The sequence below is a fragment of the Diplotaxodon limnothrissa genome, linkage group LG2 (genome assembly GCF_057381915.1).
Source record: "Diplotaxodon limnothrissa isolate DT_005_m linkage group LG2, D_limnothrissa_male_GT1.1, whole genome shotgun sequence".
NCBI lineage: Eukaryota > Metazoa > Chordata > Actinopteri > Cichliformes > Cichlidae > Diplotaxodon > Diplotaxodon limnothrissa.
This window is the reverse complement of record NC_140597.1, coordinates 39,786,748-39,798,389: the sequence shown is the minus strand read 5'-3', so window position 1 is coordinate 39,798,389 and position 11,642 is coordinate 39,786,748. Positions and strand designations below refer to the sequence as shown.

The 11,642-nt window shown below is 37.8% G+C and overlaps 1 protein-coding gene across 1 annotated transcript; it reads left to right on the top strand.

Annotated features, from left to right (window-relative positions):
• The first annotated feature begins 2,727 nt into the window (after positions 1-2,727).
• clnk (cytokine-dependent hematopoietic cell linker) lies at positions 2,728-11,128 on the top strand. The gene is made up of 16 exons (XM_085373566.1): positions 2,728-2,764; positions 4,560-4,707; positions 5,677-5,729; positions 5,830-5,884; positions 7,055-7,105; positions 7,186-7,226; positions 7,355-7,365; positions 7,455-7,538; positions 7,779-7,803; positions 7,994-8,018; positions 8,107-8,182; positions 8,264-8,280; positions 8,360-8,454; positions 10,315-10,389; positions 10,559-10,714; positions 10,799-11,128. The coding sequence occupies exons 1-16, from the start codon at positions 2,762-2,764 to the stop codon at positions 10,949-10,951; spliced, it is 1,068 nt and encodes a 355-aa protein (XP_085229692.1). The 5' UTR covers positions 2,728-2,761; the 3' UTR covers positions 10,952-11,128.
• The last annotated feature ends 514 nt before the right edge of the window (positions 11,129-11,642 follow it).

The window sequence follows — 11,642 nt, the reverse complement described above, 5'->3', positions numbered from 1 at the left end:
TTGGGACACGATGAATGTAAACACAAAGAATTACCAGATTTTTTTATTTTTACCTTATTTTTGTTTTTAGGAAAAATGAGAGCCACATCTGAGGATATTCGTTCACAATTTTGATAGAACGGTAGCAGAATAATGTCCTCGTAAGTGGATGTCAGGCCCTTGTAGAGCAAAATTTAGTATTTTGGTCTAAATATCCCAAAATGTGATGTCCACATATGTGGACGCAGGTCCCAGGAGGTTAAAATTTGAAAATTACACAAGTGAAGGAACTGTGACTGCACGAGTCTGTCTCAGTGCAGCGTGCTAATGCAAAAGCATAACAACTGTCTTTGTGCCCTTCAGCTGTTTCACTGTGAGATTGGATTTCAGTTCATTTGATCTGAGTGATCTAATGTGATCAAATTTAAAACGATTTCACAGCCACCTTTGTGATATTCACGAACTTGTGGACCACGTAAAATCTGCTCACTTTTATTCACTTTAACCCCCGTTTTTTTGGCATTAAGAAAGACTGAAACCTCTGGAGCACCTAATTATTGAACTGTTAATGAGAAAACCGTCTGTGGCACATTGTGATTCAACAAGTATGTGCCTCTAAATTACAGAAGAAGTAAGACTTTTACTTTGGACATACTCTCGCTAGTGATGTGTTAACCATTTGAAATACAGTGTATTTCAAACAGTGTAAAGTTAATCAGATTTAACGTATATTAAGTTTATTTGATTCAAAATACACCAGCACCAGCATGTTTGGGGTAAGGAGTGTTGACCGGTTAAATTATTCATGGATTAAATTCTGACATTGTATACGGTTGTGAGTTTAAATTTTATGGATTTTTCATGAATTAATTGTTAGATTTTTAAGACAAAACTGTAAACAAAATTGTAAAAATCAGCAACATTATCTTGACCATACAGAGAGATACTTTTAGACACATGCAGTGATATTACCGAGTTGCAGGGAAGGCTCACGTTTGATCGTGTTTGATCTGGTCTTATTTGGGTGATCTACAACTTGTTCGGGATGCTAATTACTTTGCGTATTTAACCAAAATCTAATATCACGTTTCCTCTGCCTCCCATAATCCGCCAATACAGCCTTATTGCTCATTATGCTGATGACACTTGACCGAACCTTTTAGAAAAGAAAGTTATATAAAACAGTCATCACTGAAGTTTAGGTAAACTCATCTGTATGATTGAGCCAAGAGTGAAGGCAAGAGTGTGTAGCACTGACGCTGGTCTAGAAAAGTTATAAACTGAGTGTCCTCAGTTATTAATATGAGTTACCTCCATAAGCACCTCCATAAATCTAAACCAGGTCACGTCTCTTCCTTCAAATCCTGCAGAACCTCATTTTAAGTAGGAATAATGTTAATATGTGAACAATTATATTTAAAAAGTCAAATATAATCATTAGCAAACTTGATCATCGTCATGAATTTTAACTAATACAAGTTTTTTGGTTTGTTTCTTAGATTTTTGGGTGTTGGGGGGGGGGGGGGGGGGGGGTCAGAACTGTTGACCATAATTCAGCTATGACCAAGAAAAACTCGTCAGTGTTAATTTCAATGACACTTTGTTACATGTAAACTCAGCGTGCTTAACATAAGATAAGAATAATTGAATAGTTCTGGTATTTTTGTTTTGCTTGGTTTTTTGTTTTTGTTTTTGTTTGTTTGATTGTTTGTTTTTTGCTTTTTGCTTTTTGGCATCATCAGTCCTTCCATTTGAAGAACAAACTCCAAAGCCAGGTGATAATGGAGGTGGGAATCACCATACATCCCACGATACGATATTATCACAATACATAACGCACGATACGGTATTATTGCAATTTTAAAAAATATTTTGCGATATTCAGATTCTGTACATAAAGGTAAACTTTATCAATATTCATTTTATCTAATAACAAAGTCTCGCACTCAGTCTTTCTCTCATTTCAGTTTTATTGTTGACAAACTGAACGGTTTGTATTACAGTCTAGTCCAACTTAACTGAATGCAACCATCTGGTACAATTACAGCTATTCTGAACTATGCAATATGAAAACTATGCAGCCCCTTCAGCAACTGAAGAATTTGAAAGTAAATTAAAACAAAACATAATTTTGCGTTAAATAAAAAAGTTTTAAACTTAATTAAAATAAAACATGTCTTAAATTAAAATAAGTAAACTGTCATGTTTATTGCTGCCAAAAACAAGTTAAACACATTTGGACAGTGAAGGGATGTCAGGATTCTTGCTCAGAAAAAGGATCAACATGCTCTGAAGTCAGAGCACAAAAACCTTTTTTGTAACAAAATATCGATTTCTGCTGTCCCTGTATCGATACATCATTAGCAAACAAAATATCACGATACTACACAGTATCGATTTTTTTCCCCACCCCTAGGTGGTAATGTCAAATGTCAAATGATCAACCTTCAATGGATGGATGGATTGAGTTAACATTTTTTTAAAAAGTGTTAAAAAAAAATTGCTGAACAGTTTCTGTTATGTTAAAAATATAATTCACACCCGAAAGAAAACATCGTGGCTCCAAGTGACAGCAGCAGGAGGCCACAAACGGCTCTGTTTTGTTGTATATAATGACCTCATTCCTCTGCATGTGTAACTGTTGAGTAAGAAAAGTCCAAGGACAAACTGTATTGGAAGGCCACATTCTTTTGCTGAACACCCAACTAATGATGTTTTTCATTTTTGTTTCACCCCCTCGTTAGCTGCAGAGAGAGGGAACAGCCATGAGTCTGCTGTGATAATGGTGAGTTATGGCGGCCGTATCCACAGCGTTTCGCTGCTGGTTCCACATGAATGTTCCCAGGGGATACGCTGGGAGTCTGCAGCCCCCTGTGTAATTACCTTTTAGCACAGAAATGACTGAAGTGAGATTCTGCTCTGTCATTGTTAGTGCATTGTAAAAACAACACATTGTAGGCGACAAGGATTGTTCTCTGTGATTTAGTAATATCATTTCTAAACTGAAATTGTGAAATATTTTATATTAGTGTCACCAATTATACAATAATTTTCTCATAAGTTTACATGCACTCTGCTGACATGTGTTGGTTACTATTAATAATACTTGTTAATGAATTAATACATTATACGTCTATCATTTAAAAACATAAGAGGTTTAAAGAAATTAAAATAGTTGTTATATATTCTAGGTAAACGTATTGTTTGGGCGATTACTATGTAATGTCAGCACCAAGGTATTACAAGGAAATGCTCTGTGTTTAGAGGAAAGCTTCTTCTGTACTTTCCTAAGCGCTTAGGTTCACGATGCTTCTCAGAAGTGCAGAGCAGAACGACGTTGCATGGCGCAAAGTGCTAACACTCAAACGTAATGACCAAAGTCCTCTGGAAAGAGGAAACGGCTTGCATGTACATCAGAAAGGGACGAAATCTGATCTTAACTTAAAAACCTAAACGTATGTTTTTGTTCTTTTCTCATTCATCTGGATAACTCTATTGAACTCTATGATCTATATGATGATTCAAAGACTGAAAATGTCGAGTTAGAGTTGATTTCTACAACAAAAACATTATAGTTCAATCATATTCTGAAAAACTATTTTGAACATTGTATCATGAACTACAGCAAACTACAAAAATGTGTAACAGACCTGAAGTAAAATCTAATGTTGCATATCTCAAATGTTTTCTTTTCATAAAAGTGTTTTTAGCTGAGGAGGACTAATATCTGTTTAAAAACCTATACTGTTACTTTTTTTTATTTGGTTTAAATGTCGATTAAGGATTGCTTGCAATTTAATTTTCTCATTAAGACTGCGTTAGTCAGGTAGTTTAGATAGATTAGTTTAATAAATGGGGAATTAAAAAAATACATTTCCAGCCCAGTATTTTTAAAATAAAGTCTCAGGGTGCATCATTAGAGACAGAAAACATGGACACATGGTTTCCACAAAATATTCAGGTTGGGTGGTGCACAAATGTCTAATGGTGACACTGCACCTGCTGGACACAAACATCAATTTCCTCGTGGAAAAGTCAGTCTTGACTTCTCCTCATTAAAAGCAAAGGAGTTCTGACGTGGAGGTTTTTAACTAAAGGAGAGGAGCAGGTTTGATTCGGCACGATCAATGCACCCGTTAACTGTGTATTCACCGTAATCTCACCCATCTTTCCAAATTTGCAACAGCAGGAACAAAATACCAAACATGGTCACAATGCACTTTGTGTCATATGTCATTAACTCCCAGAAATAGACGCTGCTGATTTTTAACACTGTGTCACAAGCTATCACCTCTTTTTCTATGATGTGTTGGCTTTGGTGCCTGTGTAATTGTAAATGAGGAAATCCCTGGGGGACAAGCAGCGGGTTATATCACCATAGTTGCTTCCTGTGCTTAGTGTAGTGTATGTGCATCGAAACTGCAAAGAGTTGCCTGCTCAGAATATGTTACTTTATACTGATGTCAGGGCAAGAAAAGGCAAGTTAAAAAAACTACAACAAAAAACAAAAATAATGGCAATAATAACAGCAGGCCAGTGTCATTTCCCACTCTAAAGAAGCTGCAATTTTCTTTTCACAGGATCGCAGCAGAGCAGAAAGGAACAGAACTCAAAGATATGCTAACGACGTAGAGGAACCAGAGTACGACGTGGTGGATAACCAGGAAGAAGTGCTTAGTGTACGCATTCTTCCTGCGAGGCCCATAAATGATGACCAAGAGTATGCAGGTAGAAAGAAAGTCTTTCATTTCTATTTTAATGTTAGTTTTGTTCATACTAACATCTAGTACTGCTACTACCTCAGCTATAGCTTGATTTTAATTTCATGAGTTGAAAATGTATTTAAAGCGTCTTTAATGAGACCACTGAGAAAAGTTGTTTATTTGGTCCTAATAAAGCACATTAAAACATGAAAGTAAGAGGAGCTTAGTGATTATTATTATTATTATGTTTAATAGTGTTTTATTATTTCCTTTTTTCATTATTTCTTAAATGTATACATATACAGTGGATTAAGGACATACATCCACAAGTAATTATTAAATGAATTGTTAAGCAGTTATCTTAATCTAAAACCACTAAAATGATTTTAATAATTCCCAAACTTCTTCAAACTTGACTTAAAGTACTATTTGTACTTGACACAGGGACACTGAGTCTATTTTACCTTCCTACACAGAAATGCTCTCATGAATGTAATTAGAATGAAGCTGAATGAGGTGCAGGGGAAAAAACAGATCTACCACAAACTGTGGTGAGAATGAAAGCAGCCTGGATCTGAGAAAGAGCTCATGCTGAGTGAGCATGATCTGCCAGTGGGTCTCCAGGGCCATCTGTTGGCTGAGTCAGACTGCGGGAGATTACAATTATCCAGCAGCTGAGGGGGAAGAGAGGGAAATGTGCAGTGCGAACAAGCTCGCTTTACTCTCCTGCTTGGATGTGGCCCGCAGCCAGGGGCCTCACAGCTGCATGTCTACAACTTTATAGTGAATGTGGCTTTTAAATTTGTTCACACTTGGAGCATTCTCCCTCTGTAATCAATACAGTCTGCTGCTGCAGTGCACTACTGGGACCGACATCGACCGACTTACAGGAATGATACAAACTCACAGGGTGTTTAAACTGTCAGCTTACACTGGAACTTCTTAAAGTACTATCATCACAGTCATTGATGAGAGTGTTTCTTTGGCTCTTAAGACAGGGATCTCCCAAGGTCATCATCAGCTCACAACCTTTCATCACTCTCCCCTGTAAGGTTTCTTTTTTGGTCTTCATTAATGAATATACAATTTGAATGCAACTACCTTACTGACCGTACTCCACATTTCGTTGTGCTCTTCAATCAATCAGGGAAACTCAAACATCCTCCCAAGATGTCCATCCAGAGAAACACCATTTTCAACAGGTAAACCTACAACGCATTTAAAATTGAGTGATTATTGTGGTAAAGATACTGAACAGTAACAGTGAAATTCAAATCAGAGACATCTTTGTTTACCTTGAAAAACAAAACTATTAAATCACAGTTAATTAACAGTTAAAATAACTTAATTACATAATCGCGCACATCCATACTTTGCCTGGTAACAGCAGCTTGTGCTGGCAAATATGATCAATGAAAATGAGAAAACATTGGATAAATATTGAAGGTAACTTAGTCTTTGCAATGGCTTAATAATTTCTCTCTTCTTGGTTGCTGCTCATCAAAGCACAGAGTCACTTAGACGGCATTACTCATGCTGAAAACCCATATGATGCAACTAACTTCATTAATTAGTTGCTGCCTGCCCTTGCACCTTTGCACTGCCAGAGTGGGCAGCGACTAGCTAATGAACATAGTGAAGCAAATACTAGCTCTAATTGTCGCTTAAAATCAAAGAAGAATGAAAAGAAAGTACTTCAAAAGAAATCTGAAGTTGTGTTTTACACTTGACTGACAAAGTAGGAAAGTCAACTCCACCTAAACAACTTGGGGATTTAGTGGTAGCTGTCGATATTCAGCTAGTTTTTAACTCAACCAGATAACATGAAGTTATGTAGTTCATTTCATCAGTCTGTATGTCTTTTTGTTGTATTGTTTGTGGTAATGCTCAGAAACGAATGGATAGGTTGACATGAAAAGTTTACCAGAGATGGCACAGAGGGCGGCATAGAGGTGACTGCACCACTGGGAAGGGCAAACATTTAAAATTAATAAACATTTCAAAAATGGGAGACATTGTCTTGAAATTCTTAAGAATATTTTTTAACTAAGCAGGATCTAGATATACCTCTCATCCATGCATGGTGTGGTGAGAAATATTCAGCCTCTAGTGATGTGCAGTCTTTGGCGACTCTTTTTTTCTGTTTAATTTAATGCAGCTTAACATAAAATACTTTTTTCTCATAGATTTACAGCTTCTGATCTCAGTAGATTTGGCATCCTCTAATACTAAAGCTGATTATTGCAGATTAATTGAAGGATGCTGGTTGTCTTTAGTTAAATGTACTGTAATGTTTTCCGTAAACTGAGTAAAAGCTGATTCTGTCCCAGAAAAGAACCTTTTCACCTTTGTCTTCTGTGTTTGAAACACAGCACCTGTGATAAATAGAGATCTGAAGCCTGGCCGACAAAAGATGAAAACAGGTAACATCTCAGCTGACTGAAATTGTTTTGCCTTTCTGGGTCACAGTTTAAATCTCATATTGTATATTCACGTGGTGTAGTTACAGATAGGAGGATCCCACCGGTGCCAAAAGGAGAACAGGTAACTTCACCTGCCAAACAATACAGTTTACTGTACTACTGTTTGTTTGTTTTTTTATCTTTCAATAAATTGTAATGCTGACAAACTATCAAAAAGGTGACCAACTTTTTCTCTTTCTAACATTACAGCACTCACAAAGGTAATTTGCTAAATTATTGTTTAAGTTACTCATTGTTGTATTTATCTGCCTTATGGACGCACTTACTGTTTGATTCTTTGTTCCTGCAGGAGTTTGCAATCACCGTCACCTTTTACCCTGGAGTTGGTCAATGTCTTGTCTGGAAAGGCTCCACAGCAAGGTTGCAGGAGAGAGTGAGTACTGTTTTATTTTACATATAGAACCTGACACTTGTCCCAGTTCCCTGTGGTTTTAATTTGCTGGAGTTGACGATAACCCAGTGTGACGTTTTCCCCTGCAATAATGGTGTAAAGCAAAAACAACACCCCACAGTTTGTACAGTGTAGCGATGACACCATCTGCTGGTTGGAAAGATTATCACAGAAAATGCTGGAGGCTCTTCTGACATGTTATTTAATGTCATTTGATTTCAGCAGAGAGCACGGGACCACTAGAAATGTAAGTAGCTAAAAATGCTGAACCTATAAGAAGGTGTTGTTTGCGTTTTATTCACCATCTCTTAACAAACTAAGTCCTATGAGAAATACTGTAAAATAAACATGCTTTCCTTATTCATATATACATTTGATTTTATTCTACAAATTTCACCAAGCATTGTCGTTTAACTCTCTTTTTATACTTTTAACAGGCAGAGTTTAGTTCACATATGAAAGGTAAGATAAAAATCACAGCCTCTTGTGATAAAGCGTTACCAATAATTGTTTACAACTGTATTAACACATAAAGGGTTTTTATTTTTAGGTCCACTCAGTTCTGAAAGTCTTACACCTGGCAGTTACAGGCATTCACTGGATTTGGAGTCTCACTTAGAAAGAAGGTCTGACTTTATATTTTCAGGCTTCTCAAGATGCTTTTTTAAATGTCTTATTTACATGCATCTTTTTTATCTTTTATTTAGGACCCATCAAAGTCTAGGTAAGTATCGTTGGGCTCATCATTATCAGTCATTATACAGTTACTGACTTAATAAGTCCCCCCTGACATCTACTTAAAGAAAGGGTCCCATCAAAACGCCATCACCATGAATGGCCTCAGACGAAAGAAGACTTTGACCAGCACGACTTTGTCCCAATGGAAAAGCCTCAACAGGTACATGTGCTGCTACAGTCATGTGAAAAAGAAAGTTTTTGTTGAAGTATGTCTGTAAAGGTTCTCAGTCATCCAGGTCATCGTACTCTAAGGAGCTTGGAAAGAAGCGTCTGGACTTCACCTGAAACCTTGGCTGATTGTGACCCACACCCACTTTCACACCTTGGCTCGTGTGATTCGGTAGAGGATCAAGAGGGGGTCCATGACCCTCTTGGGGACGCTCCCATAGGGCTTAAAATCTGGGACTCTCCACCAACTGCTCTTAGAACTGCAGAAGCTTCAGGGATAGCTCAGTAGGTAAAGTGGTCGCCCCATGATCGGAAGGTCGGCGGTTCGAATCCACTTAACGGCTACCCTGAGGTACCCCTGAGCAAGGTACCGTCCCTACACACTGCTCCCCGGGCGCCTGCTTAGTGGGCTGCCCACTGCTTCACTGAGTGAATGGGTCAAATGCAGAGAAAAACAAGTAATTTCCCCATGGGGATCAATAAAGTATCCATTATTATTATTATTATTATTCTTGGATGAGAGGGGAAACATCTTCAAGGAAACTTAAAGAAGTCCAGACGCTTTTCTTTCCAAACTTAAAATTTTCGTAGAACTCTAAAAAAGACATTTGAAAGGTTAAGTGATTCAGGATTCAAGAATGACTTTAAAGGACTTTACCAGTCCCTTGTGTCATTGTGGAGGGATTTTGGCCCACTCTTCTTTACAACATTGCTTCAGTTCATTGAGGTTTGCAGGCATTTGTTCATGTGCAGCTTTCTTAGGGTCCCACCGTCTATTTTAATCAGGTTGAGGTCTGGACTTTGACTGGGTCATTCGTTGTAGATTTGCTGCTGTACTTGGGATGATTTTCCCGGTTGCATGATCCAGTTTCAGTCATGCTTTAGCTGTTGGACAGATGGCCATAGACTTCACTTAAGAGTACTTTGGTATGCAGCGGAGTTTATGATCAACTGCACAGATCCTGTGTCTGCAAAACAAGACCCAGCCATCATACCTCCACCACCAGTTGGTAAGAGGTGTTTGCACTGACATGCTATGTTTAGCATGTGGCAGCAGCAAGTATCTTTGCTACTATGAGTCACTTCAGTATTGCATAGACACAGTTTTTAACACCTATTATTCAGTAGGAGAGCTTAATTAGCAGATGCACTATTCTCTTCAGCTGGCACTTCTCCTCAACCACTTTGCTCCACCTTTCCCTCCAGCAGCTGAGCCAAGAAATTACACCTCGCCACGCCAAATATCTCCACTTTGGTCTCATCAGTCCAAAGGAGACTGTTCCTGAGATGTTGTGGTTTGTTAAGATGCAACTTTGCAGACTTGCAGCCATGCTACTACGTTTCTTCAGAAAGAAGTAGCTTTCTACTGGTAACCCTTTCAAAAAGGCCAAACATGTTCATTCTTTTTCTAATTGTACATTCGAGAGCTTTAAGGTTCAGCATGTTAACTGAGGCCTGTAGAGTCTAAGATGTAGCTCTTGGGTATTTTTCACTTATTTTGCAGCACCTAGCAATGTACAGTTTGACCTTGGGGTGAATTTCTTGGGGGAATCCACTCCTGGGAAAACTGTAGTATTGTGTTAACAAACACCTGAATAATCATTTCCAGCAAAATGCCAAAGCTTCTGTGTTTTAGAGATGATCACATGTGCTGATGATCAGCTAATCAAGTGTATTGGCATCACCTGGTTGCTAATTACCCCTTTAATTCCTATGGAAACAGTGGAGGTGTATCTAATTTTTCACAACTATCCATAATTAACCCAAACTAATCCTGTAATCAAGAATGATATCCATCACAACGTGATATTAACTAGCTTTGAATCCACTGATCAATGAACTTTTCTGGTAGACCTGTGAGGAAGATTGGTACATCGGGACATGTAATCGAGCAGATGCTGAGCACGCCTTGCACCTGGTGAACAAGGTATATGAATAAGGACTCTAAATATAAAAATATAACTGAACATGTCTTAAGCTTGGGCAGATGTTAAACATAGTTATTTGGATCTATATCAGTTGAAAGTGTAAAAACAACACACCAAAAGCACAGTTTAACAGGAGTATTCTTTTCTTTCTGTAACTCCTCCCATTAGGATGGTGCATTTTTGGTACGAGACTGCTCCACCAACAGCAACTTTGAACCCTTGGTATTGGTTGTGTATCATGAGAAGAAGGTTTACAATGTCAAAATTCGGTTTGTTGAGAGCACAAAAAAGTACGCATTGGGCACAGGATATCGTTCAAATGATGTGAGTGAACACATTTCAGAAAATGTTTCATTAAGAACCCTCAATCGCACTATATTTACTCTAATTCCCTTTATTTTTCCTCAGATGTTTGACTCTGTGGCAGACATCATCAAGTTCCACTCCATATTTCCAATAACACTTGTCAGTGGGAGAACCGCGATGGGAAACAAGTACCCAGACAACTGTGTGCTGACATTTCCTATAACAAAAGGGGATGTTGAACGGTTGCTACAATAACATGTGAACCTTGCCAACAAAGATTTGTCAATGTGCTTCTTGTGTCATGTGTGTTCACAGTTCCACAAAAACTGTAGCGCTGTCATTCTGAGCAAGTTGGGGTGGATGGATTTTGTAAAAGAAAAATATATACGTTGATCAGACGTGCCTATAATTTCTGGTTATTTTGATAATAATAATGTGCTAATGGTTTTTAAATTAATCCCATAGACAAGTGGTTCTCAAATTCTTTGGGTCCAGTGACACAAAACCTCCTATAATCAAAATATCGATTTGGCTGGTTCTGCCACAGCATTCGAAAATCTTCCCACACCTGCTAGCTACCAGGCTAATAAACTAGCAAGTGATCATATCAGTTCCTCCTGTTCCTCCATAATATGGTAGCAATTACTGGATAAAATATGCTTTTGTTATTGAATCAAATGGTCCCCAATCTGTAAAATGCACTTTTTAATGATCTAGCGCAATTTAACAAATTTTTTTACAGATCCCTTGTCCCCCGGACCCGAGTAGAGACCCACTTCTCTCTGACAGATAATAGTGATCTACCCTAATTATCCTAATTTAATGTCTTCAAATTGTATATTTTGTAGCAACAATCTAAAATAAAAAGTCTGTAACTGTACAATTATACAAACCAAAAAGCTAGAACCAAATAGCGTAATCTTTGGTCATTTTTTGCTTTATATGG

Bases quoted from the DNA above. Each gene is read 5' to 3' on its own strand.
- clnk (XM_085373566.1), top strand. The intron at 7,106-7,185 runs GTAACATCTCAG...CACGTGGTGTAG, and splicing joins CCGACAAAAGATGAAAACAG to TTACAGATAGGAGGATCCCA. The intron at 10,390-10,558 runs GTATATGAATAA...TCCTCCCATTAG, and splicing joins CCTTGCACCTGGTGAACAAG to GATGGTGCATTTTTGGTACG.